Consider the following 27,991-nt stretch of genomic DNA (forward strand, 5'->3'; position numbering starts at 1 on the left):
ACCACCACCACCGCCGCCGCCGCCGTCTACTATTCAAATTGGTGTTATTGACACCGTTGAAACGAATTAAAACGCATTTGAACAATTATTTAAAGATATTTGATTAGTTTATTGTTTGAAGTTTAAAAAAAATTTCATAAAACTATGACTCTCCATGTACGATTAGAATTTCTGTTTTGGGCCTGGAAAATACATATTTTTGACAAAGAAAATCTTTCATTGTAGTTGACGACAAGAAAAGAAAAGGCGCCAAAAATGATGATAATAATCAGGGGAGGTAATGGGAGAAGCAAGAAACACAGGAGAGGTAAGCAACTTAGCAACAGGCATAAATAAGTTTCAGTAAAGTTGTTAATGTTTATATCATTTGTTGGCAAACATATTTAACTGAATGTGGACGTAATTTATATTGAAATGACAAATATACGCCACTTTGACGCTATCAAAATATTCCTATATTCTGGACACAAAGTTTATAAGTAATTATCATTCTACCTTAATTGTAAGTATTGTTATATTGATGCTCGTTTTGAAATCTCCTTGGAAACATCGTCTCCAGTCATGAAATTATTCCCAACATTCAGAATAGAAACATTTACTTCATTCATCTTCCTTATCTGATTCTTCATATGGCTTTGTATTATTTTATTCTGTTTTTCCTTAAATTCTCCCGCCGTTTTTTTTTCTCTCTCTCTCTAAGTAAAATCAATTGCAATTTAAAAACTTCCTTACTAGATACTAAAAACTTTGAAACAATTAGTTCCTATGTTCCGTTCGTGTGTATCGTCATTTTATATGCGCCTTCCACGCTGGCATGGGTTGGACGGGTCATCCTAATTTCAATCATTTCTCATTAGCATCCACTGCTGTCACAAACTGGTGTTTGGCCGTGTCATTTGGTTTTTGCAACCACTTTACAAAGAGTAGGGGGTGCATTTTCGCGTGATATCAATATAAAAGGATTACAAATCCACAGCTAAAGGGATTTTTCAATGCTGAGTTTTCTCATTATATAGAGGCATATCTCCACTAATGTGTTCAGAAGGCGTAGGTTTCGAGGTAATCTTCAAGTTTAGGGGGATAAAAAAATAAATAAAAATATTCAAGGGAAATAACTGAACGACTTACCAGTATTATCCGTTTTCTTCTAGCTGTTTATAAATAAATCACACCCTAACCCTAACGTCAATCAAATCACGTGTGTGATTTATTTATAAACAGAGATGTACGGAGAATACTGGTAAGACGTTCAGTTACTTCTCTTGAATATTTTTATTTATTTTTTTTATCCCCCTAAACTTGAAGATTACCGGTTTCGATTATATCGGAAATTGTTGCGAGAATTAAAAAAAAAAATTTCGAGAGTGGAGAGAAGAGATTCAGAAAATTCACACGTCTCTTTATTTTCTCACAACTTTCTGAAATGTTTTTTTTTTTTTCATGAAATTTTCTTTAAATATATTTTAATTGGTGAAGATTACGGTTATATTGGAATTCAATATGAAACGGAAAAAACTTGTTGGGCGCGTAAAAATACATACATACTGATACACACGTGTATCTACAAAATGAAACTGAAGTTTCGAAAAATTTGTGTGACTCAGTATGTATGTAGACGTGCCCAACGTACACATAGGTATTTTTCACATTAAATTCCGATATTATCGTAATCTACACCATCTGAGAGGTATTTGTAGAAGATTTAATTTTTTTAAATATCTATTTTTCTGAAAGTTATGAGGAAACAAAGTCACGGAGCGGCACACTTGTGTAGGTATGCCTTGTGTGTGTATGTGTGTGTTAGGACAGTTGATAAATGCAACTCAATGAGTATTTATATTTTTTCAATTGTTAGAACGTCTTTATAAACAAACCCTGAAGCACTGAGTGAGTTGGTATCTTAGAAATGAAGAAAATCTTGAATGCAGGAAAATAGCTATGTATTCAGGTAAAATATCTTTATGGATGGGCCACCTTTTTTGCGTTTATAAGGGTATTTTACCTGATCCTTCAAGCCAGGGGCAGACAGAGTATTAAGAATCCTTGGGCACTACTGTTTACCAGGCGCCTTAGCATTGATTTAGTAGAGTTGACATGTAGAGTGTGGGCCCTCGGGCAGTATCCAATTGACCGACTGCTCAGTTTGCCCCTGCTACAAGCTGTTTTCAAAACTATTTTTCTCTATTTGAAATTTTCTTCATTTCACCCCCCACCCCCATTATTTCTACCTGGTACAAACAGTTGTGGGGGTCACCGTGCAACTTGCACAACTGAGTGAGGTGTTGTATTGAGGGAGACAGTTCAGTATGTAAGTAGCCCTTTTCTCACACAAAATATAATTATAGGTAACTGTTGCTGAAAGTTTAAATATGGTTGGCTGCGACATGAATCGTATAAAAAGAAGAAAAAAAACCCACCTGAGAAGCTTTTCTCTAAAATTTAAGGAAAGAAAATCAGTTTCGAATCGTTTAAGATGTTCTGCAGTTTAAATGTCTGACCATATTGAATTTTTAATGTAATTCTAGTTGATTGAAAACACTTTTTTAAAAACAGGGATGAAGCCAGCCAACTTATGTGTGGCCTTTCCTTATTTGGACACAAAACCCTGCTTGCGAAGACCTGTTGAGGCAAGTGAAATCGAAATCGAAAATCAAACCAAATTCGTTGACTGGCACCCATGCCAACCTTCCTTCATTGGACACTAAACTCAAGTGAGATCGAAACTGAACCAAATTTGATGACTGGCACCCGTGCCAGTGGAGCACTAACAGCACTACCAGAGCAGCAGTCTCACTTCTGTGCCGGTGGCACGTAAAAAAAACACCATTTGAGTGTGGCTGTTGCTAGTACTGCCAGACTGGCCCTCGTGCCAGTGAAACGTAAAAAGTACCCACTACGCTCTGAGTGGTTGGCATTAGGAAGGGAATCCAGCTGTAGAAATTCTGCCAGATCAGATTGGAGTCTGGTGTAGCCATCTGGTTCGCCAGTCCCCAGTCAAATCGTCTGGTTCAATTTCGATTTCACTTGCATCAACAGGTCTTCACAAGCAAGGTTTTGTCTCCAAAGAAGGAAAGGTAAAGGCCACGGGTTATGGTCTCACTTGTCTTGCCGGGTCATATTTCCAAAGGTCTCGGTCACTAGTCATTGCCTCGGTGAGGTCAATGCCATGTTCGAAGGCCGTGCTTCATCACCTCATCCCAGGTCTTCCTGGGTCTAACAGAGATCTTTAGATTCTTGGTATTGTTTGTTGAGGACTGAAGAATTTTCCAGCTCTGAAAAGGTAAGCCAGTCTTTGTGATGCAGTCATTCTGATGCCGAAATAATAATCCTGCTTTTTTTTTTTCTTCTTTGATACAGATGTCTAGCCTTTCAGGTAGTTCTAGCATTGAAATACCATTGGACATTTCTCTTGAAAATCAAGTACAAGGTAAACCATTCCCCATTAACTTTTATCTGTTGTTTCAATCTTTAAACTGCAGCCATGCTTTGGAACCGCTTTGAAAAATTTTTAGTTGAATGAATTGATCGAATCTGTTTTTTTCTTAAGCTTGATACTTATTCTGTCAGTCTCTTTTACTGAACTGCTAAGTTACATGGATATAAACATACCAACATCATTAGAAAATAACTATTTGTAAATCTCACAATGTGAGATATTCAGCAACAGTACTTTGGAGTAAAGATTATTTGCCAACATAACATGGCAGTCCTGGTTTAGGACGAATGTTGCTGTAATTTAACCCCAAGAGGCATCGTCTCCAGCTGGCTATACGACATGATCTGTGTCCTTATGGTGGTGCTAGATTCCCTTGTTCGAAAATATAAGGACACTGATCGTGTCGTATAGCCAGCTGGAGATGATGTATCCTGGGGCTAAATTGCAGCAACATTCGTCCTAAACCAAGACTGCGGTGTTATGTTGGCAAATAATCTTTAATACCACCACCAGTTATCCAAGCTGCAATGGGGGACAAACACAGACACAGAGACACACACACACATACATATTTGCATTCATAGCACCTCTAACCGTTAGCTATACAGAAGCTTTCAGCTTATCAAATTTCCTCGTAACTTTTACGTGCCACCGGCACGAAAACCAGACAAGGCAGCGCTGACATCGGCCACATTTGGATGGTGCTTTTTATGTGCCACTGGCACGGGGATCACAACTACAATTTCCATTTGATTTCATCATCATCATCTTTGTTTAAACATCCGCTTTCCATGCTAGCATGGGTTGGATAATTTGACTGAGGACTATCCTCAGCTGCCTAAATAAATAGAATTTATTTAATCTATTATTTAATTCTATTTAATAATGCAGCTGAGGACAGCTCTGCATTTAAATTGATGTAATGATTGCATTGTTCAATTAAATGGAGTTGCTTGAAACGATCGTACTGCATCACCTCTGGATATCCTGTTGCTTATTTTGATTTTATTCACCTTATTTTGAAACTGTACGGATAATTCCACACTAATTTTTGGTGCCTCAGCTTAAGTACCTAATTCATTTGAATCTCAATTATTTTGCTTATATATCATCCTTTCTGTTTTTCTCTCCTACCCTTTCCCTATTCTTCTCTCCCTTTCACCATTCCCTCTCTCTCTCTCTCACTCTTCCTCCTTGACTCTCTCGTCGCTGACACATGACGAGAGGGGATCTCTCTTTTTGCCCACTGCCTTCCTAAAGTAAAGACGTGTTTTTTTCTGTCTCTTCTCCATGTCTACCTAGCGTTCATAATAATTTTTGCATCGTCTTGGCTTAACAGCACTCACCGTTTGTCTTTACTGTCTTGTTCTCACTGTCCTGTTCTTGTTAACACTTTAACCCTCCGCAAAATATCCCAAATTTTATTTAATTTGCTTGGCGGGAAGGACTGTTCCAACGAAGTTGCGTATTGTCCTTGCCTTTGAAACGCGGAGTAGATGGAACAGGGACAACTGACGAAGGGGTGTATTCTTTATGTTACATGTCTCGTTTCTCTGTTTTTTTTCATTGTTCAGAAAAAAGTTTGTTTTCTATGTTTTCGTTTCTCATTGTGTTTAATGTTTTTTTGATGTCCTGTACCTATATATGCATGTATGTATACAAATAGATGTAGGTATGTACATATATGTATGGATATATGCATATATTTATATATTATTATATGATCGAACGCCACACATCCTTTTCCAAGTAAGTTTTATCTATATCTAAATATATATATATATATATATATTTTTTTTTTCTTTTTCCAGAATTTCGAGCTGCTCTAAGAAGCTTTGAGGAAGATTTAGAAAATGAAGAAATTGATCATAGCCAAGCTAAGAGTTACAGTAAACACTGCATCTCTGAGACAGATGCTTACGAAAACTATTCACAAGACAATTCAAGAAATGAAACAACAACTAAAAGATTGACCGATCCTCAAGGTAATAACATATTGATTGATAACTTTCATTTGTATCGTCATCATTTAACATCCATTGTCCATGCTGGCAAGTTGGAAGGCTGCAGTCTGATTTGGCATGGTTTCTGTGGCTGGATGCCCTTTCTAACCCTGACCACTCCAAGAACGTAATGAGTATTTTTATGTGCCACCTTCATGGGTGCCATTTGTGTGACGTCGGTATCTGCCACTACTTCGATTTTACTTGGCTTGTAGGGTCTTCTTCTCAAGCATGACATAATGGCAAAGTTCTCGGTCATTCGTCATTGCCTCTGTGTGACCCAACACTCAGAAGATGTTTTTTTTAAGCAAAAGGTGTGTAAAACGAATCCCTGCTGTGCCACATAAAAAGCATCTGTGCTGGTGCCACGTATAAAGCACCCAGTACACTCTGTAAAGTGGTCGGCATTAGGAAGGGCATCCAGCTGTAGAAGCCATGCCAGAACAGATGACTGGAGTCTTGCACAGTTCTCCAGCTTGCTAGTTTCTGTCAAAGTGTCCAACCCATGCCAGCATGGAAAACATGTTAAATGATGATACTGTGTGTACCCTTGTCTTGACATTATGTTATAGTTATAGATAAACATTACTGTCATACAAGCGATGTTGTTACTTTTTGGTGTTCCATATAACACTATCTGGCTGTGGGGAAATGTTACACATTTCTTGTACACAAGAGAGGGTGGGTACTTGGCTGAAGATTCTACATGACCAATGTGAGCATGGAAAAGTGGATGTTAAATGATGAGGTTAATGTTGATTTTATATCCTTCCACTTGGAGAGTTTAAATGTAGTTACAACAATATGTCCTTCTGTTGAAATGAAATTTCTGTAAATTTCTATATCTTTGTGCTCTGCATTTTACATTTGATGTAATGTTCACATTGCTTAAATAAATGGAGTCGCATGAAACGATCATACTGCATTAACCTTGAATATCCTTGTTGCTTATTTTGATTTTAATCACCTTATTTTGGAATTGTATGGATAATACTATACTTAATTCTGGTGCCTAAACTTAAGTATCATATTCACCTTGAATATATATATATATATATATATATATATAAAAATATATATATATATATCAGTGGTAACTGTCACTCAGGCTGTTTGGGCTTAGCCTGAGTATAAATTTTGTAAAGTGAACGTGTTTTGCAAGCTGATATAATTTCTACCAACACTGACTTCAGTATATAATTACAGCCAATAACTCAGGCTCCTTTTATTAAGCCTGGTCACAGTTCATTTGTGTTCGTTCAGCGTCTGGCGATGGCTTAGAAGTGTCCTGTGTCAAAAAATATCATTCGTAGCAGACATTCTCTCAACATCGTTCACACACGCCTGACTCGAGCTCAGAAGTTACAGCCCGAGTTGTTGTCTATAACTGTAAAAATTAAAAGTAATTCAAATTCAATGTTTTCTTGAAGCAAATTTCTATAGAGATTAGGATTCAAATTCCAATCTATGAAAAGTTTCCTCCATTCTGCAATAACCTTAAAGGAATGAAAATTTATCCAGCAGTTCAGGCTAATATGAATGAGCCTGGTAGGTGTAAAAGACTAACTGGCATCTCTTGTCAAGAGTACAGACGACAATCAGATCGCTGATGTTTGTTGTGTACTCTGCTGTCGTTATTTGATTGCTGTTATTCGGTGCGTCTGTGTGTAAAGATCAATTGTGTTTTGCAAGGTTGCCTTATTTTTACTTTTAACTTAGAAATGGAGAAAGACATAGTGCTAGATATAAAAAATAAGCCATTTGGAGCTAGAAATAAAGTGGAAAAATGTGAAATTCTATGAACAGGCATGTGTCTTCTGCAAAATCTGTGATGAGCCTCAAGTGACGCTGATGACCTGGAGTCACCTCTGATATATATATATATATATGCACAAACACTAGCAGTTTTCTTCTAGTATTCTAATCAATATAAACGAAATCGATATATTGATTTCATTTCATATAATAAGCAATAGATACGAAGTTGCCATAGGCACAGAAAATAACAAGGCTTTCATTATTCAAAAAGCCGTGGTTTATACATTTGTGTATAACCAGATAAAATTTCAGATAACAAAAAATTCTCTGTAATTTTGATCTGATAAATAGATATAGGGTAAAAATTTTCATGAACTCCAAGCAATCCAGCAAAGTTACACGAAGAAGATTGTCTCAGTGCAACATGTCAGCTACTGGGAGAGACTGAAAAAGTTAAGACTCTACTCCCTAGAACAAAGGCAGGATAGATACGCAGTGATATACATCTAGAAAATCCTAGAACTTGTACCAAAGTTTGGCATTGTCAGTTATGCAAACAGTAGAACGTGGCGCCACTGCATAGTACCAAAAATTCCAAGATTGCCGTCAGGATACATGACCAGATACTGCAACAGTTTGGGCTTCAAGGGCTTATAGCTCTTCCGTATCCTTCCACAAAGCCCGAGGGACCTACACAGGGTAGATGTAGGCATCTTTGCAACAAAACTGGATCTCCTTTTGTCAAGAGTTCCGGACGAACCTACCTTGCAGCAAGAAACACAGATGAGGGCAGCAACATCAAACTCCCCCCATTCACCAAATGCCACACATTGGGGGAGGTTTAATGAAAGTATAGCAAAGCAAACAGCGGTGCCACAGCTCTTGAGCTGAAACTAGAAAAGGAAAGAAAGGGGAAAAAATGAAACATCAGTTAAAAGATTGACCCATCCTCAAGGTAATAAGAGATATATTGATGATTGCCTTTCATTTATATACATGCATGCGTGTGTGTGTGTATACTATTGTCTTGATATCATGTGTCTCAAAGTAAGACTTTGTAATTAATTTTTTATGGAAAAATTTGAATAAAAGTGTTTGAAGAAGATGGAGAATGTGACAAGAAACTGAAGCTGTGAGTGTGAGAGGAAAATTGTAAGTAGACAGGATAAAGGAAAAAAAGAGAATGGGAAGAGAGCGAAAAGGAAATAATACCTTAAAAATCATTATTACTCTGTAAGAGTTTTAAAAAGTGTTATCTTATGGTGATGATGGTGGTGGTGGTGGCGGCGACGATGGCGGACACGGGTTCTGTCTTACAAATTCCTCTCACAATGGTTGTGAGGCAAATGTCTTAACTACTCAGCCATGCACTTTAAGATAAATTGATCTGCTAACTGAAGGAGACACTTCTGGTAATGAATTGAAATGTTAAATCATTTTTGCTCTAATCATTTTATCATCATCATCATCTAAACCAATGTCGATTAGGATGATGACAGCAAGAATGATTCAACATTTAAATTCATTACTTGAACTGTCCCTTTGTCGTCTGTCGACAAAATGGATGCCTTTCTATTGGGGTTGGTATTTAGAAGAACATTGTTTACTCCCTACCTCACTAAATAAGGCAGTTTTTCTTGAAAATAATGAGTATTTGTGTCTCCTTACGCTCCCAAATAATTTGGTAAAAGACATTTCCTGAAGATGTCACACAATGGGATTGAACTTGAACTCCGTGATTGCAAAGTAAATTTGTCCAGCACACAACCAAACCTGTGTCCAGAAACATTGCTTTAATTCCATTTTTCCATGATTCCTATGAGTGAGGTGGATCTTGAATGTCTTGAATTGTTGAGAGCCAATATTTTTTTTTAAATGGAATCCTTTTATATTGCAGAACCTCAACAAAAGACATCATCAGTGATTGCTACTAAACAGGTTGAAGTAAGTGTTTTATTAATTTAGTAATTTCTCTACTTAAACCATTTCCTGGAGTTCTCTTTTGAAGAAGGGAACAAACCCCTCTCAGTCAGTTATCATCATCATCATCAAACATTCGTTGTCCATGTTGGCATGGATTGGACAGTTTGACGAAAGGGTTAAAATATATAATAGAGAAACAATTCTTAACCCTTTTGATACCAACCTGGCTGAAACCGGTTCTGGCTCTGAGTACAAATGTCTTGTTTTCATAAGTTCTGAATTAAAATCTTCCACCAAACCTTTGTCACAATTTATGTTCTTAACACTAGCTTAATGATAACTAAGTTATTTTACTAAATTCTTTGTTATATTCAAAGTAATTGAAAGAAACACAAAGCATCTCAACAGAAACATGGTAACAAAAGGGTTAAAGAACTTGCATTTATTGATATTCTTTGTTAAATGAATGATTTCAGCTATTTTAATCAGTTAATGGAGCCTCCATGCAATTGCTTGAAAATCTGCTTGAAACCATAGTTGAATCTCCCTCTAATCACACACTCATATCTTAACACGGCTCCCGAGCCTCATTTTACGTTTTATCTCAGGGTCCCAATACAATATCTTAATTAATTTTGACATGAGCAGTGTAATATTTTTACACTATACCATATGGGAGGCAAAGGTTACACAGGTAGTGTTAGATACATATGTCCCACCAGAGGGTCATGTGGTACCCTAGTTCATATCACATCCTGGATACCACATGACCTACCTGTGACCAATTAAAAATTTTGGGTATTTTCTATTGGAAAATCTACCAAATAGTATTGGTACAAAAGACTGAGGGGGTGGGGGTGGAGACAGTAGTTCTGTGGTTCAGAAGTTGGGGCGTTTTGGTGAGTGATCCCTTACCTATAACTTATATGATATTCTGTGGATGTGTTCTAAGATGTCTGGATGTTTGTGGCTGCTGTACCTGATTTAGGAGCCATGCTTCATTTTGGGTCTCGTTTGAGAATTGCAGGTGTTCAGTAGTTGTTTGGAGTCTGAAGAATTTTCTGGACCAATCTTTGTGAAGCACTCTTTACTCTATTATTTCTATTTTCTTTGGTACAGATGGCTAATCTTTCTGACAGTTCTGATCTTCAACCTGATTCAGAGCAGATATTTGAAGACATAAGTACCGGTTCTTATAGGAAGCTGCCTCTTACCAGTGATTCTCAACAACCTTCCGATAGACCAGCCTACAGTTTTCCTAAACCTAACACACAAGGTAAATTGTTCTTCATCATTCATCATCATTATCATCGTTTAACATCCGCCTTCCATGCTAGCATGGGTTGGGCGATTTGACTGAGGACTGGCGAACCGGATGGCTGCATCAGGCTCCAATCTGATCTGGCAGAGTTTCTACAGCTTGGTGCTTTTACGTGCCACCGGCACGAAGGCCACTCACACAGTACTGGCAACAGCCAACCTCAAAATGGTGTTTTTTACGTGCCACCTGCATGGATGATTTTCTAACATGCTAGAAGGCAACACTGGTAAACAATTACGCTCAAATGGTGCTTGTTTCAGGTGTGGAAGCAAGGTCTAGAATTGAAGGGCCTTAGAGTCAACCTAGCTAAAACCAAAATCCTAATAAGTAGGAAGGTAGATAAAACACAAACCCCTTCAGGTAGATGGCCCTGCTCAGTATGTAGAAAAGGAGTAGGTAGTAACTCTATAAGATGTACCCGGTGCAAGCTATGGACACATAAGAGGTGCAGCAACATCAAAGGCAGGTTAACTAGCAAGTTAGTTTTTGTTTGTGGCAGATGTTCAGGTGCAATAAAGACTGCAAACAAACAGGAAACAACTTCTATCTCATTCCAGGGTGAAAAACTAGAGGTAGTCGATAGCTTCCGCTATCTGGGCGACCAAGTTAGTAGTGGGGGTGGGTGCGCTGAAAGTGTAGCTGCTAGAATAAGAATAGCCTGGGCAAAGTTTAGAGAGCTCTTACCCCTGCTGGCGACAAAGGGACTCTCACTCAGAGTAAAAGGCAGACTGTATGACGCATGCGTACGAACAACCATGCTACATGGCAGTGAAACATGGGCTGTAACTGCTGAGGACATACGTAAGCTCGCAAGGAATGAAGCCAGTATGCTCCGTTGGATGTGTAATGTCAATGTGAATACCCGTCAGAGTGTAAGTATCTTGAGAGAAAAGCTGAACATTAGAAGCATCAGTTGTGGCGTGCAAGAGAGACGATTGCGCTGGTATGGACATGTGGTGAGAATGGAGGAGGATAGCTGCGTGAAAAAGTGCCACACCCTAACAGTTGAGGGAACCCGTGGAAGAGGTAGGCCCAGGAAGACCTGGGCTGAGGTGGTGAGGCAAGACCTTCGTACATTGGGCCTCACCGAGGCGATGACTACGGACCGAGACCTTTGGAAATGGGCTGTGCGTGAGAAGACCCGGCAAGCCAAGTAAGATCGTTGCCAGTGCCCCTGGACTGGTTCTTGTGCGGGTGGCACATGAGATGCACCATTTTGAGCGTGGCCGTTGCCAGTACCGCCTGACTGGCTCCTGTAGGATTTTCGAGCGAGATCGTTGCCAGTGCCCCTGGACTGGCTTGTGCGGGTGGCACATAAAAGACACCATTTCGAGCGTGGCCGTTTTCGTGCGGGTGACACGTAAAAGCACCCACTACACTCTCTGAGTGGTTGGCGTTAGGAAGGGCATCCAGCTGTAGAAACTCTGCCAAATCAGACTGGAGCCTGGTGTTGCCATCCGGTTTCACCAGTCCTCAGTCAAATCGTCCAACCCATGCTAGCATGGAAAGCGGACGTTAAACGATGATGATGATATATCACTCTCTGAGTGGTTGGCGTTAGGAAGGGCATCCAGCTGTAGAAACTCTGCCAAATCAGACTGGAGCCTGGTGTTGCCATCCGGTTTCACCAGTCCTCAGTCAAATCGTCCAACCCATGCTAGCATGGAAAGCGGACGTTAAACGATGATGATGATGATGATGATGATATATATATAGATGATGATATATATATATATATATATATATATATGCACACACACACTATCTCTGTTACAGTATGATATTTGAAATGTCTGTATGCCATTTTTAATCATCATAATTATATAGAAACCAGTGTTTCTCAACTAATTTTTACTTATCGATCCCTTAGATTTCTGTTTTACTCTCCTTTTCAGCGCCGTTGGATGTTTAAAAAAAATCCTGTCACATCTTTATAATTAAATACTTTTAGGAATTGTATAAAATAAGTGTTAAAATATTTTGTGTCTTGTCGAAGTATCAGCAATTTATTGTAGATAAATTCTAATGGCAAAATTTTACATGAACCCTTGTTGAGAACGACTGATTTAAAGGTATATTTTGTATTTCGTTGATATCTTTCCAGCTTTAATGACTGCTTTGAGAAGTTTTGAGAAGCAGATGAAGAATCTAGAATCTGAGCTTAATCTCGCTATGAGTCGCAATAAACAACTCCTCTCTGAAGCAGATGCTTACAAAAACTGTCCACAAAACAAGGCTGGGAAGGAAACATTTGAAGACTTGGCACCTCAGCAGAGTGGTAAGTAGCCTCTGTTGACAATTGACTCTTTCCATTTTCAGTATTTTAATGTTATATCCTTGTGCCTCCAATATTGTAGTATTGTTGATATTGTCGACAATAAATAAAGAATACACTGTAACAGTGTTATAACAATACAAAATAGAAACAATTGCAGTAACAAACATGCAAAGAAGAATCAACAATCAATATTTCCAACACATTAACTTGAACTGTAAAAACTGCCCACTACATCAGACTGCTACTATTTATATGAATTGGTCCCATCTGTTCCATTGAAAGGGTGCTGTAGTCTTGCCACAACATCTAATAACATCAACATTCAAGCGAGGTCGTTGCCAGCGCCGCTGGACTGACTCCTGTACAGGTGGCACATAAAAACACCATTTGAGCGTGGCTGTTGCCAGTACCGCCTGACTGGCCCTCGTGCTGGTGGCATGTAAATGCACCCAATACTCTCTCGGAATGGTTGGCGTTAGGAAGGGCATCCATCTGTAGAAACTCTGCCAGATCAGACTGGAGCCTGGTGCAGCCATCTGGTTTCACCAGTCCCCAGTCAAACAGTCAAACCGTCCAACCCATGCTAGCATGGAAAGCAGACGTTAAATGATGATGATGACGAAAATGAGACGCCAGTTTTTCTTATGATTGCTACATTACAGACATAGACAAAAGCCCTAAAAACTACTTCTTTTGGATCTTTAAAAATTTCTCTTATATCATGATTGACAAATAATAACTTTAATCTCATCTATGCTGTTCAACCTAAACAGTTTTCCTAACGATGTGACTCGAGTGCCTCAACAGCTCATGCCCCTCACACCTGACCTCACCTGAATCTCCACTTTTATATTACAGAACCTGAAGAAAAAAGATCATCAGTGACTACCACTAAACAGAAGGTCGATCAAGTAAGTATTCTATTGATTTAACATTGATTTGTGCTACAAGAATTGAATCTGTTTTAGAACCCATGTAATTATCTATATTTTGGAAACCAGTGGCTGTTTGGTAAGAAGTTTGCTTCTCAGCCACATGGTTCTGGGTTCAGTCCTACTGCATAGCACCTTGAGCAAGTGTCTTCTATAGCCTCAGGCCAACCAAAACCTTGTGAGTGGATTCGGTAGACAGAAACTGTAAGAAACCTGTCATATATATATATATATATATATATATATTGTACGTGTGTCTTTGTGTCTGTGGTTGTCCCCCACCACCATTTGACAACCAATGTTGGTGTGTTTGTGTCCTCCAGCATGGGCTCAATCTAATGACATCCTACTGCGACAGTCACGGAAGTCTGGTGCAGGCTTCTGCCTGGCCAGCTCTTGTCAAACTATCCTACCCATGCCAGCATGGAAGGCAGACGTTAAACGATGATGATGATGATGATGATGGTGGTGGTGATAAAGTAAAAGATAAAAGTACCTTCTTTTACATGTTTCAGTCATTGGACTGTGGCCATGCTGTGGCACCACTTCAAAGGGTTTAGTTGAATAACTCAACTCCTGTACTTCTTTTTCCTTTTTAAGTTTGGTATTTATTTTGTTTGTCCCTTTTGCTGAACCTCTACATTAAGGTAACATCAGCAACTAACACTGGTTGTGATGCAGTGAGGGAAGAGAGTGGGCAGATATGTAACCCCCCCACATACATATATGTGCAACAGACTTCCACACAATTTCTGTCTACCAAATCCACTCACAAGGCATTGGTTGGCTTGGGGCAAGCATAGAAGACTCTTGCCCAAGGTGCTGCACAGTGGGACTGAACTTAGAATCATGGGGTTGCATCTATCTAGCTATATATATGTATATATATATATATATATATATACATTTTACTGTGGCACCAACATGAGTGAGGTTGCCTTGTACCTTGCAGGACAGAAGAATGTCCTCACAGCTTTGTGTTGCTTCCCTTCATTCAGTGAAATTTGACCAAGTGAGTAGGAAAGGAAGACCAATTGTTCCAGTGCAGTTTTGGTTGTGTTACATGAGTCTCTGTTTTCTTTGGTACAGGTATTTAGTCCTCCCAGCTGTAGTGACGTTAGACCACATTCAGATCAGATTTTTGACATTAGCACTGGTTCTTACAAGAAACTTCCCACTACAAAGCCTTCAATCAATGGTGATCATCAGACTTCTGATAAACCAGTCTACACGTTTTCTGAAACAAACATAGAAGGTAAACCATTCTCTATCTTTGTATTACTTTAACCCATTCATGCCGATCGTCCGTTCAAACTGACCCTTAATTTATAAGGGTATAAAACAAATACTTCATACAAATTGTGATTTGTGTATGATCTGTATCAAAAAATGAAACATGTTCTTAACACGTATGCAATCTGAATCAAACGGATTTCAATGAAATTCTTTTCAGTTGTTATTTAGGTCAAAATAATAGTTTCTGTGAATTTTCAGGCAATTTCATTCCCTAGAAAAATTTCGGCATGAATGGGTTAATATAAGCCTACATATTTATTTTGACAGGCGTCTGTATGTTTTATTCTCATTTCTTCTGGTAACACTTTGGGATAAACTTATCTAATATACATACGATATTGAAACAGACTAAATATATATCTACATCTATATATTGGTTTCAAATTTTGGCACACGGCCAGCAGTTTTGGGTGTGGGGGTAAGTCAATTACATCAACCTCAGTGCTCTATTGGTAACTTAGTATGTATGCACACACATATGTATTAATATATTCATAGGCAGATATATATATCATCATCTATATTTTGTTGGTTTCTTTGCAGCTTTAATGAATAGTCTAAAAAGATATAAGCAGCACGTTGATGTTTTGGAATCTGAACACGGCCAAGCTGTAAGTCATAGCACAGAGTGCGTCTCTACTGAGACGGAGGATTACAGAAATCATTCACAAAAGAGTGCAAGGAATGGAACAACAGTTGAAAGATTGACTCATCCTCAAGGTAAGATACTAGCATGTTGATACATGCATCTGTTCATCATCAGCTGTGTTTTTCAAAAGTTCAATTCCCAATCCATGTGGTTTTAGGTTCAGTCCCACTGTGTGGCACCCTGGGCGAGTGTCTTCTACTAAGCCTTGGGCTGATCAAATCCTTGAGTATATTTGGAGGATGAAAACTGAAAGAAGCTGGTTATGTGCAAAGCGACGAGTTGGCAGAAACGTTAGCACGCCAGGCAAAATGCTTTGCGGTATTTCATCTGCCGTTACGTTCTGAGTTCAAATTCCGCTGAGGTCGACTTTGCCTTTCATCCTTTCAGGGTCGATTAAATAAGTACCAGTTACTTACTGGGGTTGATCAAATCGACTTAATTCGTTTGTTTGTCCCCTCTGTATGTGGCCCCTTGTGGGCAGTAATGAAATAAGGTTATGTGCGATTGTGCATGTGTGCATATATGTATTGTTGTAAAGCAGTCTTCTGTCACTTTGTGTATCTATCTTTTGATGACAGTTGTCGCTCTGACAGATATTGTTATCGTCCAAAGTTGTCGATAGAATGGTTCTATCTAGCACTGTATGACCCCCAGTCGTTCAGTGTTATCATCCTCAAAAAAATTGGTTTGTTATAACGCCCACTCAGTATCACAGGATAATTACTATATCAACGCAGACACAACTATCAACATATACTCTCAACCTTCCTGACCTTCCCCTGTCGACCAGCTACTGGTCTCTTTATAATGACTGGATCCTACCACTTTTTTACCAGGCAGGGTGTACAGTTTCACTATACAGCATGTATGTCTGTGTTTGTTGTCATTTCCTATCAATGAATCTTCTGCCAGCTTTGCTGCTTCAAAAACTTGTAACGTATGAGATCCCTTGCTTGAAAAACAGGGAACAGTTAGCAACTGGAAGGACATTTGGCTATAAAACAAACCTCATATTTTTGTCTATGAAAAAACGTGCATAAAAAATTTGAATGAAATATGTATATATATATATATATATATATATATTATATACTCCAAATTATTCTATTCATCCAGATATAATTGCATCAGTAGCCAGAATTAAATCAAGGTGTATTTTGCTGAAGAAAAACTTAGAACAGCTGAAGCAATTGGCTTTGAAGGCAGAGCAAAACAAGGTAAACCTACAGAAAGAGTTGGAAAATCAAAAGAGCTGTAAAACTTTCGCACTTCATCAATCATCACCGCATCAATTATCTCTGGACCAAATTACAGGACTTGAACGAGAAATATTACAACTGTCTATTATTCAAAATGTAGCTGAAGTAAGTATTCCATTAATTTAGTAACTTCATTTACTAGAGCTCTCTTTCGAAGAAGGTAACAAACTCCTCTCGATTGTCAACCGCCATCATCATCATAATCATCGTCGTTTTACGTCTGCTTTCCATGCTGGCATGGGTTGGATGGTTTGACTGAGGGCAGGCAAGCCACAAGACTGCACCAGGTTCCAACCTAATCTGGTAAGGTTTCTACAGCTGGATGCCCTTCCTAACGCCAACTACAGGTGCTTTTTATGTGCCATCAGCATAGGAGCCAGTCTGGTGGGATTAGCAATGACCATGCTCAAATGGTGCCTTTTACATGCCACTGGCACGGGGGTCAGTCAGCAGGTATTGGCATCGACCATGTTTGGTCGATGATTTTTATGTGCCACCAGCATGGGAGCCAGTCATGCGGGCCTGGCATCAACCACGTTCAGATGGTGCTTTTTACATGTCACCAGCACTACACTCTCTGAGTGGTTGGCGTTAGGAAGGGCATCCAGCTGTAGAAACTCTGCCAAATTAGATTGGAGCCTGGTGTAGCCATCCGGTTGCACCAGTCCTCAGTCAAATCGTCCAACCCATGCTAGCATGGAAAGCGGACGTTAAACGATGATGATGATTTACGTAGAATACGCATTGTTTGATTCAAACAACCATTTCTTATTTTCTGTATGTTGGGCCTCACAGAGGCAATGACTGAGACCTTTTGGCATTATGTCGTGCTTGAGAAGAAGACCCATCAAGCCGAGCAAAATCGCAGTCATGGCAGATACCGGTGTCACAAATGGCACCCATGCCAGTGGCACGTAAAAGCTCCTGTTACACTCTTGGAGTGGTTGGCCTTATGAAGGGCATCCAGTCATAGAAAACCATGCCAAAATAGACTGGAGTCTGGTACAGCTTGCCAGCCCAAGGATGACAGATGTTAGATGATTATGATGACAACGATGACAATGATGATCAGCACTCTGAATTTTATGTTGTTTTATGGAGTTTAAAATTTTTCTCTTTCTCTAGCAACGGATTAAGCTTTTGGAACAAGCCCTAACAATAGAGAAGAAACAAATGGAGAGATTAGAGACGGCCTTAAAAGTAAGTGAGTAAACTTTATTTCAAAGTCTGTGTTTATGTGGGGACTGTTATGGTAGTTGAAGATAATGTGGCCGTTTCAACATGGTCACAAATTTAGATAAGTTTGTTTGATGTAACCAGGAGAGGGATCTGATATTTTAGGGATACCTTTTCAATCTAAGACTATTGTACTCTCTCAGACTAAAGGGACATTTTGGAGACAGTCCTCAAAATGCCGGTTTTTTCATTCTCCCACAAAATACAAACTTATTCAAATAATATTGGTAGTGGTGGCGCCAGCAGTGGTGGTGGTTGTTAAATTTTTCTGAGTTCATTCGTTTGTTAATTTCTTTTAATTTTTTAATTTTCAAATTTTAATCTTTCTAATTAAATTTTTTCAGTACTATCCATAATTATAGGCACATGTATGGCTGTTTGGTAAGAAGCTTGCTTCTCAAACACATGGTTTCGGGTTCAGTCCTACTGTGTGGCACCTTGGGCAAATGTCTTCTAAAATAGCCTTAGGCCCACTAAAGCCTTGTGTGTAGATTTGATAGATGGAAACTGAAGGAAGCCCATCGTGTATATATATATTGAGAGAGGGGTGTGTGTATGTGTTCATGCTTTTATAGCCAATTGGAACCTGAGCAACTCCTTCAGCTGGCCAGTTCCTGTCAAACTGTCCAACCATGCCAGCATGGAAAGCAGATTTTAAATGGTGATGTGTGTGTGTGTGTATTTGTGTGTTCCCCACCCCACTGCTTGAAAACTGGTGTTGGTTTGTTTAGTTCCCTTGTGATTTAGTGGTTCAGCAAAAGAGAACCAATAGAACAAGTGCCAGGGTTTGCGAAAAAGAAACAAAATAAGTCCTGGTGGGGTGGGGGTCGATCTGTTTGACCAACAATTCTCCAAGGTGATGCCCCAGCATGGCCGCAGTCTAATGACTGAAACAAATAAAAAAAATTGAAGGATAACTCCCTTGTCTTTCTATTTCCAGTCATTCACCCATCAAAATGGTGCCGACATTAACATGCAGGACGTTTTCACTTTAACGGAACCACACAGCAAATGTCATCATCTCGACTCTTCGGCAAACAAAAGACAAATTGCTGGTACCACGTCGACAGACTGTACAAGTTCTTCTTTGCTGAACTGTAATAACCTCCAAGAACTGTTTGCTCAACTCCAAAGAGAATTCTGTCAGCTGACATGGTAGGAAGCGCCATTGTTTGTGTTTGATGGTGTGTTAAGAAGTTTGCTCACCAACTGCACGGTCCTGGGTTCTGTGCACGCTTGTTGCTTGTGCCCTTCATCATCATCATCATCATCATCATCATCATCATCATCATCATCATCATCATCATTTAACATCTGTTGTCCATGCTGGCATCGGTTGGACAGTTTGACTGGGCTGGAAGGCTGCACCAGACTCTAGTCTGATTTGGCATGGTTTTCTACAGCTGGATGCTCTTCCTAATGCCAACCACTCCAAGAGTGTAATGGGTGCGTTTACATGCCACCGGCATGGATGTTAATTTGTGTGACACTGATATCCACCACCACCACCACCACCACTACGATTCTGCTCAGCTTGATGAGTCCTCTTTCCAAGCACAACATAATGCCAAAGGTCTTGGTCATTGCCTCCATGAGGCCCAACACTTGAAAGGAACTCATCCACTTTGCCTCTGTGAGGCCCAATGCTCTAAAGGAACTCAGCCACTTTGCCTCCATGAGGCCCAACGTTCAAAAGATGTTCTCTATGTGCCACCAGCACAGGTGCACTTAGCTTGACGGGTCCTCTCAAGCACAGCACATCACCAAAGGCCTCGGTCACCAGTCATTGCCTCTGTGAGTTCCAAAGATCGATGATCATGCTTCACCACCTTCTCTCATGTCTTCCTGAGTCTACCTTTACCACAGGTTCCCTCCACAGTTAAAGATCAGCACTTCTTTACACAGCTGTCCTCGGCCATATGCATCACATGACCATACCAGCACAGTCATCTCTCTTGCACACCACATCTGATTCCTCTTATGCCCAACCTTTCTCTCATGACATTCACATTCTCTGAAGCATGCACTCTGACATTGCACATCCAGTGAAGCATACTGGCTTCATTTCTCTCAAGCCTACGCATGTCCAAAGCTGTCACAGCCCATGTTTCCCTGCCATGCAGCATAGCTGTTCGCACACAGGCATCAAACAATCTGCCTTTCCTTCTGAGAGAAAGGCCCTTTGTTGCCTGCTGGAGTAAGAGCTCTCTGAACTTTGCCCAGCCTAATCTTATCCTCAGCTACAGTCTTGGAGCATCCACCTCCACTACTAACTTGATCACCTAGATAACAGAAGCTATCTACTACCTCTAGCTTGTCCCACCGATAGTTGATGGAGTCTATTTTCTGCACATTTTCAGTGTTTATTGTACCTGTGCATCTTCCACATACAAAAGTTTCCTTGTTAACCTTCCTCTGATGTTGCTGCACCTTTTATGTGTCCAAAGCTTGCACTGGGTGGATCTTATGGAGTTTCTATCTACACCTTTTCTCCAGATTGAGCAGGGCCATCTACCTGAAGGGATTTATGAACCCCCTTTGGTCATGAATGGCCATGGGATTGTGCCTAAAAAGTTCCCCCTTCCAAGGCACAAATCTGGGCATGGTTGTTTATGAAAGACCAGCGGTCGCCTGTGCATGCCAGCCTTCATATCATCAGAGATACCGGTCCTTTGTCATCTCCATCAAGCTCAGAGTCCTAAGGTCAGCCTTAACCAGTTTGTCCCAGCCACATTTAGCAATCACCGCTTCTTTGTACAGCTGCCTTCATCCATACACATCACGTGTCCATACCAGAGCAGCTTCTTTCTTTCACACATTTCTTTCCTCTGATGTCCAGTTTTTCACCCAACACCATTCTACTCTTTCATGCTGATTCTGCAGAGCATGCTCGCTTCATTTCTTTCCAATCTTTTCAAGCCATCTGCATTTAAGGCCCATGTCTCACTACCATGCAGCACTGCAGTCCTGACACAGACATCACCCAGTCTGCCCTTCACTCTTACAGGAAAGTTCTTTGTTTTTGTTATCAGCAGTGATTGTAGCTCCCTGAACTTTCTCCAATCAGTTCTCACTGTGCCTACAATACTTTCAAAGACACCACTTCCCTTGCTAATTGCATCTCAGTAACAAAAGCTCACAGCTATTTCTAATGAATCATCTGGGCATTTAAGAGACTCAGTTTCTGGATGCTTGTATATGAAATGCTCCAGTGCTGCTACCACATGTGAAGCTTACATTTTCAGATAATCAGCCAGTGCTTGTTCTACATCTCTTGTGTGTCCATAGCTTACATCAAGTACAGTGTATAGAATAAACGTTACCACGCTGGGTGAAATGCTTAGCGGTATTTCATTTACCGTTACATTCTGAGTTCAAATTCCGCTGAGGTTGACTTTGCCTTTCATCCTTTCGGGGTCAATAAAATAAGTACCAGTTATGCACTGGAGTTGATGTAATCGACTTAATCCCTTTATCTGTCCCCTCTATGTTTAGCCCCTTGTGGGCAATAAAGAAATAAGTGTATGGAGTTTATTCCTACTCCTTTTTCATTTATCAAACGAGGCCATTTCTCTAAAATTACCAGGGTTTTGTCTTCTTTCCTACTTACTAAAACCTTGATCTTTACCTTAAGACCTCTCGATTCCAGTTTTAGTTTCCATGCCTGGAATTTCTTCTCTATTTCCCCCTCTTGGTTCAGCTATGAGCACCAGATCATCATATAGGAGTTCCCATGGACAGTCTGTCTTAAACTCCACTGTGATGGTTTGTAGGACCAATGAATAAGAGAGGACTGAGGAGAGAACCTTGAAGTACTTCTATGTTCATACTGAATTCATCCCTGAAGTCATTGCCAACCCTCACTTGCTGTGCATCCTTCTACATGGCTTGAACCCCCTGCACAAACCATTCGTCTTCTCCTAGTTTCTTCAGTCTCCACCAGATTACTGAATGTCAAATGCTTTCTTCAAACCAGCAAAAGCCCAGTATAGCAGTTTATTCTTAGCCAGGTATTTCTGTAATTGTCTCACTAGAAAGATTGAATCTGTGGTGCCACTTCCAAGGACAAAGCCGAATTGCATCACATCCGTGTCTACATTATTAAGGATCAGTTGGGCTCTGACTTGCTCTGTGACCTTCATAACTCAATCAAGAAGTTTGATTGCTCCAGGGGCTGGACAAAATAATGGAAACATCTTGTTAAATGGAATTTTTATTATTTAGTATGGAATTGATTTACCTTTGGCGTCAGTCACAGCTTTAATCATCATCATCATCATCATCATTTAATGTCCGCTTTCCATGCTAGATGTGCCACCTGCACAGGAGCCAGTCCAGCGGTACTGGCAACGAACCCGCTCAAATGTTCTTTCATGTGCCAAGAAGGCGACGTTGGTAACGATCACACTCAAATGGTGCTATTTACGTGCCACCGGCGTGGAAGCCAGACAGCTGCTCTGGCGACAATCACGCTCGGACGGTGCTCTTGACGCTCCACTGGTACAGGTGCCATCATGATTTCGCTTTCGCTTGCCCCGACAGGTCTTCGCAAGCCGAGTTTAGTGTTCAATGAAGAGACGTTGGCATGGGTGCCAGGCTACAAATTTAGTTCGATTTAGGAATTAATTCATAAAGGTTATGAATGCTTTTTACGGGAATTTGTGCCGTTCTTTTAGTAAAACCTGCTTTACTTCTTTCAGTGACACTGGCAGAAGGAAGTGGCTCCCTACTTATTGCTCCCAAATCCACCATAAATGTTTGCTTATATTGAGTTCTGGTGATTGAAAGGATCTGTTCATGTGGCCTGCTTTGCTCTTGTATTCTTTGTACCAATTTTGAATAACATTAGTCTTGTGAATTGACGCATTATCATCCTGAATGTAAATTTTGTAAACCATGGTGAAGGCAACTCCAAATAAAGTCTGAGTGTAGAGAGGATGGTTGAGTTCTGTGAGACAATCTCTTTAGTGGTGGTGGCATGGAAGAATGCACTCCGTCCACCCTGTAATTTAAGTGGTGATAGCAAGGCTGTCCACTCCGAAAACCAATGCCACATGTAGAATTTTAATTTGATGAAGATGGTAATGATGATGACGTAAATCCACATTCACTGAAGTAGTAGTAGTAGTAGTAATAGTAGTAGTGGTAATAGTAGTAGTAGTAATAGTAGTAGTGGTAATAGTAGTAATTAATATTCTTTATTTCTTTTACTTGTTTCAGTCATTTTTGACTAAATTTGAATCTTAAAAATATTTGATTGACAGGAAACACCAGAATTTAACGAAACTGTATAACGAGACACATGAGAGCCAGTTACACGAAGACCTTGAGACAGAGATTGACAATCTCGTGGATCTGATGGAAACAAAAGCAAAGCAAATGGTTAAAATTCGCAAAGCCCTCTACCCGGTAAAGGAATCTATCAATAATTGCTTCTATTTTCGTTTTTTTTTTCACCTCCATCCCACAACACACAAACACACCCACATGCTCACACATTTCCACCACCCCCAGCATCCCTGCTGCTTAGGTATCTTTTCCTTTTTACCTTTTAGTCCTTTCATTTTATTTATTTATCTTTTTCTACTTTTATGTGAACATTGTCGCCTGACTGGCTCCTGTGTCGGTGGCACATAAAAAGCACCATTCATGCGTGCTCAATGCCAGTACCGCCTGCCTGGCCCTCATGCTGGTGGCACGTAAAAAGCACCCACTACATCTTGGAATGGTTGGTGTTAGGAAGGGCACCCAGCTGTAGAAACTGCCAGATCAGATTGGAGCCTGGTGCAGCCGCTGGCTTTCCAGACCTCAGTCAAACCGTCCAACTCATGCCAACATAGAAAGCGGGCGTTAAATGACGATGATGATGATGATGATGATGATTGCCGCCTGACGGGCTCCCATGCCAGTGGCACATAAAAAGCATCATTCAAGCGTGATCGATGCTGGTGCCACCTGACTGGTTCCCTTGCCGTGGCATGTAGAAATCACCCACTACACTCTTGGAGGAGTGGTTGGCGTTAGGAAGGTCATCCAGTTGTAGAAACCTTGCCGAATCAGATTGGAGCCTGGTGCAGCCTCCTGGCTTGCCAGTCCTCAGTCAAACCATCCAACCCATGCCAGCATGGAAAGCAGACATTAAATGACGATGATGATAATGTGGATGACATATATAATAAATTAAAATTGTACACAAATACAATTGATATTTTCTATTCTCTTTACTTTTAACAGTGACAAAGCAGGGAAGAGGGGAAGTCTCTTATGTGTTAAGGATTTCACTCCGGGAGTCTTTGAAAGATCTTGTTTTATTTCCCTGCTTTATACACACACACACACACACAATGTAAAAATAATGTATTTCCATTTTTTCTCGATTCCATTTCGTATTTCTTCATTTCTCTTCAGCCAAAGAAAGAAACTAAACATGAAAAGAGGAAAAAACGAGAAACCAATCAATCATTGTGTAAAACCAAAACTGTTTCCTTAGGGAACCATTCAAGAACTTTGAAAAGGCCTTGCAGGAATTTACCACAGACAGGCTCAGAAAATGTTGGGAGAAAACCTCATCAAATTTCAAAAGATCCAAGAAAATTACAAGCTACGTTGCGTCAAGAGGATTTACGTTGGGTGTGATTATCAGACGTGTGTCAGAGATTATCTCCTATTTTAAATCATTGTTGACAATTGAAAGGTACACAGAAACGAATGACTTCAGCATTTCAAATCATGTCTTTTCTAATCAAGAATATTGGAATGGTTCTGCAAGACGTTGCAATATTCTATATGTTTTATTTTTTAAATATATTTATGAATCAATCAATGGAGTAAGATGCCCCTAATGAGCTGAGTCCCTCATTTGTCTTGATTCCTGGTTTTAGCTGAATTACTTTGTGGAAGTAGTTCTCATTGTGCTGATTAGATTTATGCGTATTCTGTCATTTGAAATGTGGAGAATTCCAGAAAGTATCTGACTGTCAAAAGCGACTTAACTTGGTCCCCTGTCTCAAGTGCATTTGCATGGAACCAAGTATAGTTGGTTCCTGTGCAGCAAAGGTTAATACTGCTGAAAGAGATTCAAACAATGTTTAAATACCATTCCCTCTCTGAAATAATTCAGAGAACTTTTGCTTCATCCAAAGACCAAAATAGATTCTTTCATTCATTTTCCTAATTTACATTTCCATTGCTTAACCCTCTAGCATTCAAACTGGACATATCTGGCCCAAATATTCCACATGTTTTATGTTCAAACTGACCAAATCCAGCCTCTTATACATAGCCTACAATGTCATGTTAAAAATGAGCAATCACATCATTGAAATCTCAGAGCTATGAGATAAAGCATGATTGATTCAAGACATCATCGTTTAACGTCCGTTTTCCATGCTGGCATGGGTTGGACGGTTTGACTGGGGTCTGGGAAGCCAGGTGGCTGCACCAGGCCCCCCAATCTGATCTGGCAGTGTTTCTACAGCTGGATGCCCTTCCTAATGCCAACCACTCCGAGAGTGTAGTGAGTGCTTTTTACATGCCACCGGCACAGAAGCCAATCAGCCACGTTTGGATGGTGCTTTTTACATGCCACCGGCACAGGGGTCACAACTACAGTTTCCATTTGATCATTGAAATCTCAGAGCCTTGAGACAATGCATGATTGATTCAAATCCATGTGAATAAATAAGCATTACATTGGTCAGAGTAATCTGAATGCTAAAGGATTAAAGTGATTCCTGATATTTTGGAGATGCCAGTCCAGTTAGCAAGTTGCAGTTAAGAGAATTGTAGGTGACTGGGAAGCAGGGAAGCAGGACATTATGTCTTCTACTCTATTCTCAGGCACTGTGAGTTGAATTTGGAAATGGAAGCCTGCCGCGTGTGTACATGTGTATAGGCACAGGCATAGCTGTGTGGTTAGGAAGTTTGCTTCCCAACCACATGGTGTCAAGTTCAGTCCCACTGTGTAGTATATTGAAAAAAATGCTTTGGGGTGTCCGAAGCCTTGTGAATGGAGTGGGCAGACAGAAACTGAAAAAACACTCATATATATATATATATGTGTGTATGTATGTATATAGGTGCAAGTTTTTGTCTCCTCGTCTTAATCACAATACAGTTGTAAGCAAGTATCAGTCATACAAGAGATGGGTTTCGTTTACAATCTTCAATGAAAACATGTCTAGTCATGGGGAAATGTTACCTTGCTGTGAAACAGTTGAGGGTTGGTGACTGGAAGGGCTTGCTGTTACTGAAAAGTTGCTTCAACAAATTCTGTCTGACTCATACAAGCAAGAAAAGTAGACGTTAAATGATGATGCATGTGTGTGTGTGTTAATGTTTATATTCTGTGGCATCTTTACATAAAACTGCTCAAGCAAAAACGGTGGCATCATGCTGACATTCCCTTTTAACAGATCATCTCATAACTCTGTGCTTTTGAAAACAAATGGAATAACAAATAGTCCCTTAACTGAAAAACAAGCAAGGGGTTGGTGACAGGAGAAGCATCCAGCTGTAAAGTAGTGTTTCAAATATCAAACTTTATATATATATCGTTATTCTGTTTCTTTGGAAACATTACTAGTCACATAGATAGGTGCCAAGAGATTACGAATTTTAATTTTTGTAATTAAATTATGTATTTTATAATTATATTTTATATATTCTACAAAAGAAAAAGCATTTAGTGTGACTGTGTGGTAAGATGAGTGCTTCCCTACCACATGGTTCTGATGGAAACTGGAAGAAGCCCATCATATGTGTATGTGTGTGTCTTTTGTGTTTGTCCCCCACCACTTTTTGACAACCGGTGTTTACATCCTTATAACTTAGCAGTTCAACAAAAAGGACCGATAGAATAAGTACCAGACTTTAAAAAAAAAAGTACTGGGGTCAATTTGTTCAACTAAATTTCTTCAGGGCAATGCTCCAGCATGGCCGCAGTCTAATAACTGGAACAAATAAATGATGAAATAATAGATTTATTAAACTAAGTGTTGTGATAAATCTTACCATTCCAGGTCCCACCATCATCGTTGTCTTCTTTCCAGCTACTCACCCTTATAGAATGTGGGGTAGGCATGTATCTCAAGACACCTGTGCCTGTCCCTTGATCATGCTTCAGCCTCTCAACACCTGACACAAAAACCCCTTTCCTCAGTGTTGTGCCACCAATCAGTCGAAGGGTCTTTTTTAGTCCTGTGAGTTACATGGTAACCTCATTAGTACAAGTGACATTAAAAAAAAACACCCAGCACACACTATAATGGGGCTGGTGTGAGAAAGGGCATCCAGCCATAGAAACCTTGCCAAACCAGACACCGGAGCATGGTGCAGTTCTCTGACCTATTGGATCCTGTCAAACCATCCAACCCATGCCAGCATGGAAGACACAGTGAATGATGATGATGATGTCTATTTTTTCTACAAACAATGATCCTTCACATTAGAACTTTTAAATAAATATGATTGTATGTATGACTGTGTGAGATACACATTGTTGAGAGATGATGATGATGATGATTTACCTTTGACGGATATTTGTCCCCATCTTGTTTGTTGTTAACACAATGTTTTGGTTGATATACCTTCCAGCCTTCATCAGTTGTCTTGGAGAAATTTCGAACCTGGGTTCTCATTCCTAAGGTATTTTTCAATGTTGTTGTTGTTGTTGTTGTTGTTGTTGTTGTTGTTTTTCTTCTTCTTCAAATTTTCTTCCATTTCTCGCCGAGTGTTTTCCGTACACCTAGTGCAGAGAAGTTCATTGTATGCATTCCCAGTTTACACACGCAAATTCACAGGTAAAATATGTATTTTTAAAAAAATTAATAAATAAATAAATAAATTCATGAATGGGTGTTGTTTTCCCAGCGATAATGCCCTTCTCAGTACATGAGTCGT

General features: G+C 39.8%; 1 protein-coding gene across 6 annotated transcripts; it reads left to right on the plus strand.

Moving 5' to 3' along the window:
• Positions 1-27,939, plus strand: LOC106874820 (centrosomal protein CEP57L1). Of its 6 annotated transcripts, none has more exons than XM_014922682.3 (14): positions 1-307; positions 3,358-3,427; positions 5,248-5,421; positions 9,095-9,141; positions 10,240-10,396; positions 12,546-12,719; positions 13,578-13,630; positions 14,741-14,906; positions 15,491-15,667; positions 16,713-16,960; positions 17,981-18,055; positions 19,032-19,246; positions 23,356-23,500; positions 24,500-27,939. In XM_014922682.3, the coding sequence occupies exons 1-14, from the start codon at positions 281-283 to the stop codon at positions 24,725-24,727; spliced, it is 1,956 nt and encodes a 651-aa protein (XP_014778168.2). In that variant the 5' UTR covers positions 1-280; the 3' UTR covers positions 24,728-27,939. The 6 variants fall into 6 exon arrangements, 3 of the variants coding, with proteins under 3 accessions (XP_014778168.2, XP_014778169.2, XP_014778170.2); XM_014922683.3 differs by having other exon boundaries at positions 294-502; XM_014922684.3 differs by having other exon boundaries at positions 294-479.
• The last annotated feature ends 52 nt before the right edge of the window (positions 27,940-27,991 follow it).

This window comes from Octopus bimaculoides, chromosome 2 (assembly GCF_046866305.1).
Source record: "Octopus bimaculoides isolate indiv1 chromosome 2, ASM4686630v1, whole genome shotgun sequence".
Classification (NCBI taxonomy): Eukaryota; Metazoa; Mollusca; class Cephalopoda; order Octopoda; family Octopodidae; genus Octopus; species Octopus bimaculoides.

Excerpts from the sequence above, each read along its gene's own strand:
- LOC106874820 (XM_014922682.3), top strand. The coding sequence starts at position 281 with ATGGGAGAAGCAAGAAACACAGGAGAG. Across the intron at positions 9,142-10,239 it reads TTGCTACTAAACAGGTTGAA|ATGGCTAATCTTTCTGACAG; the intron begins GTAAGTGTTTTA and ends TCTTTGGTACAG. Across the intron at positions 23,501-24,499 it reads TTCGCAAAGCCCTCTACCCG|CCAAAGAAAGAAACTAAACA; the intron begins GTAAAGGAATCT and ends ATTTCTCTTCAG.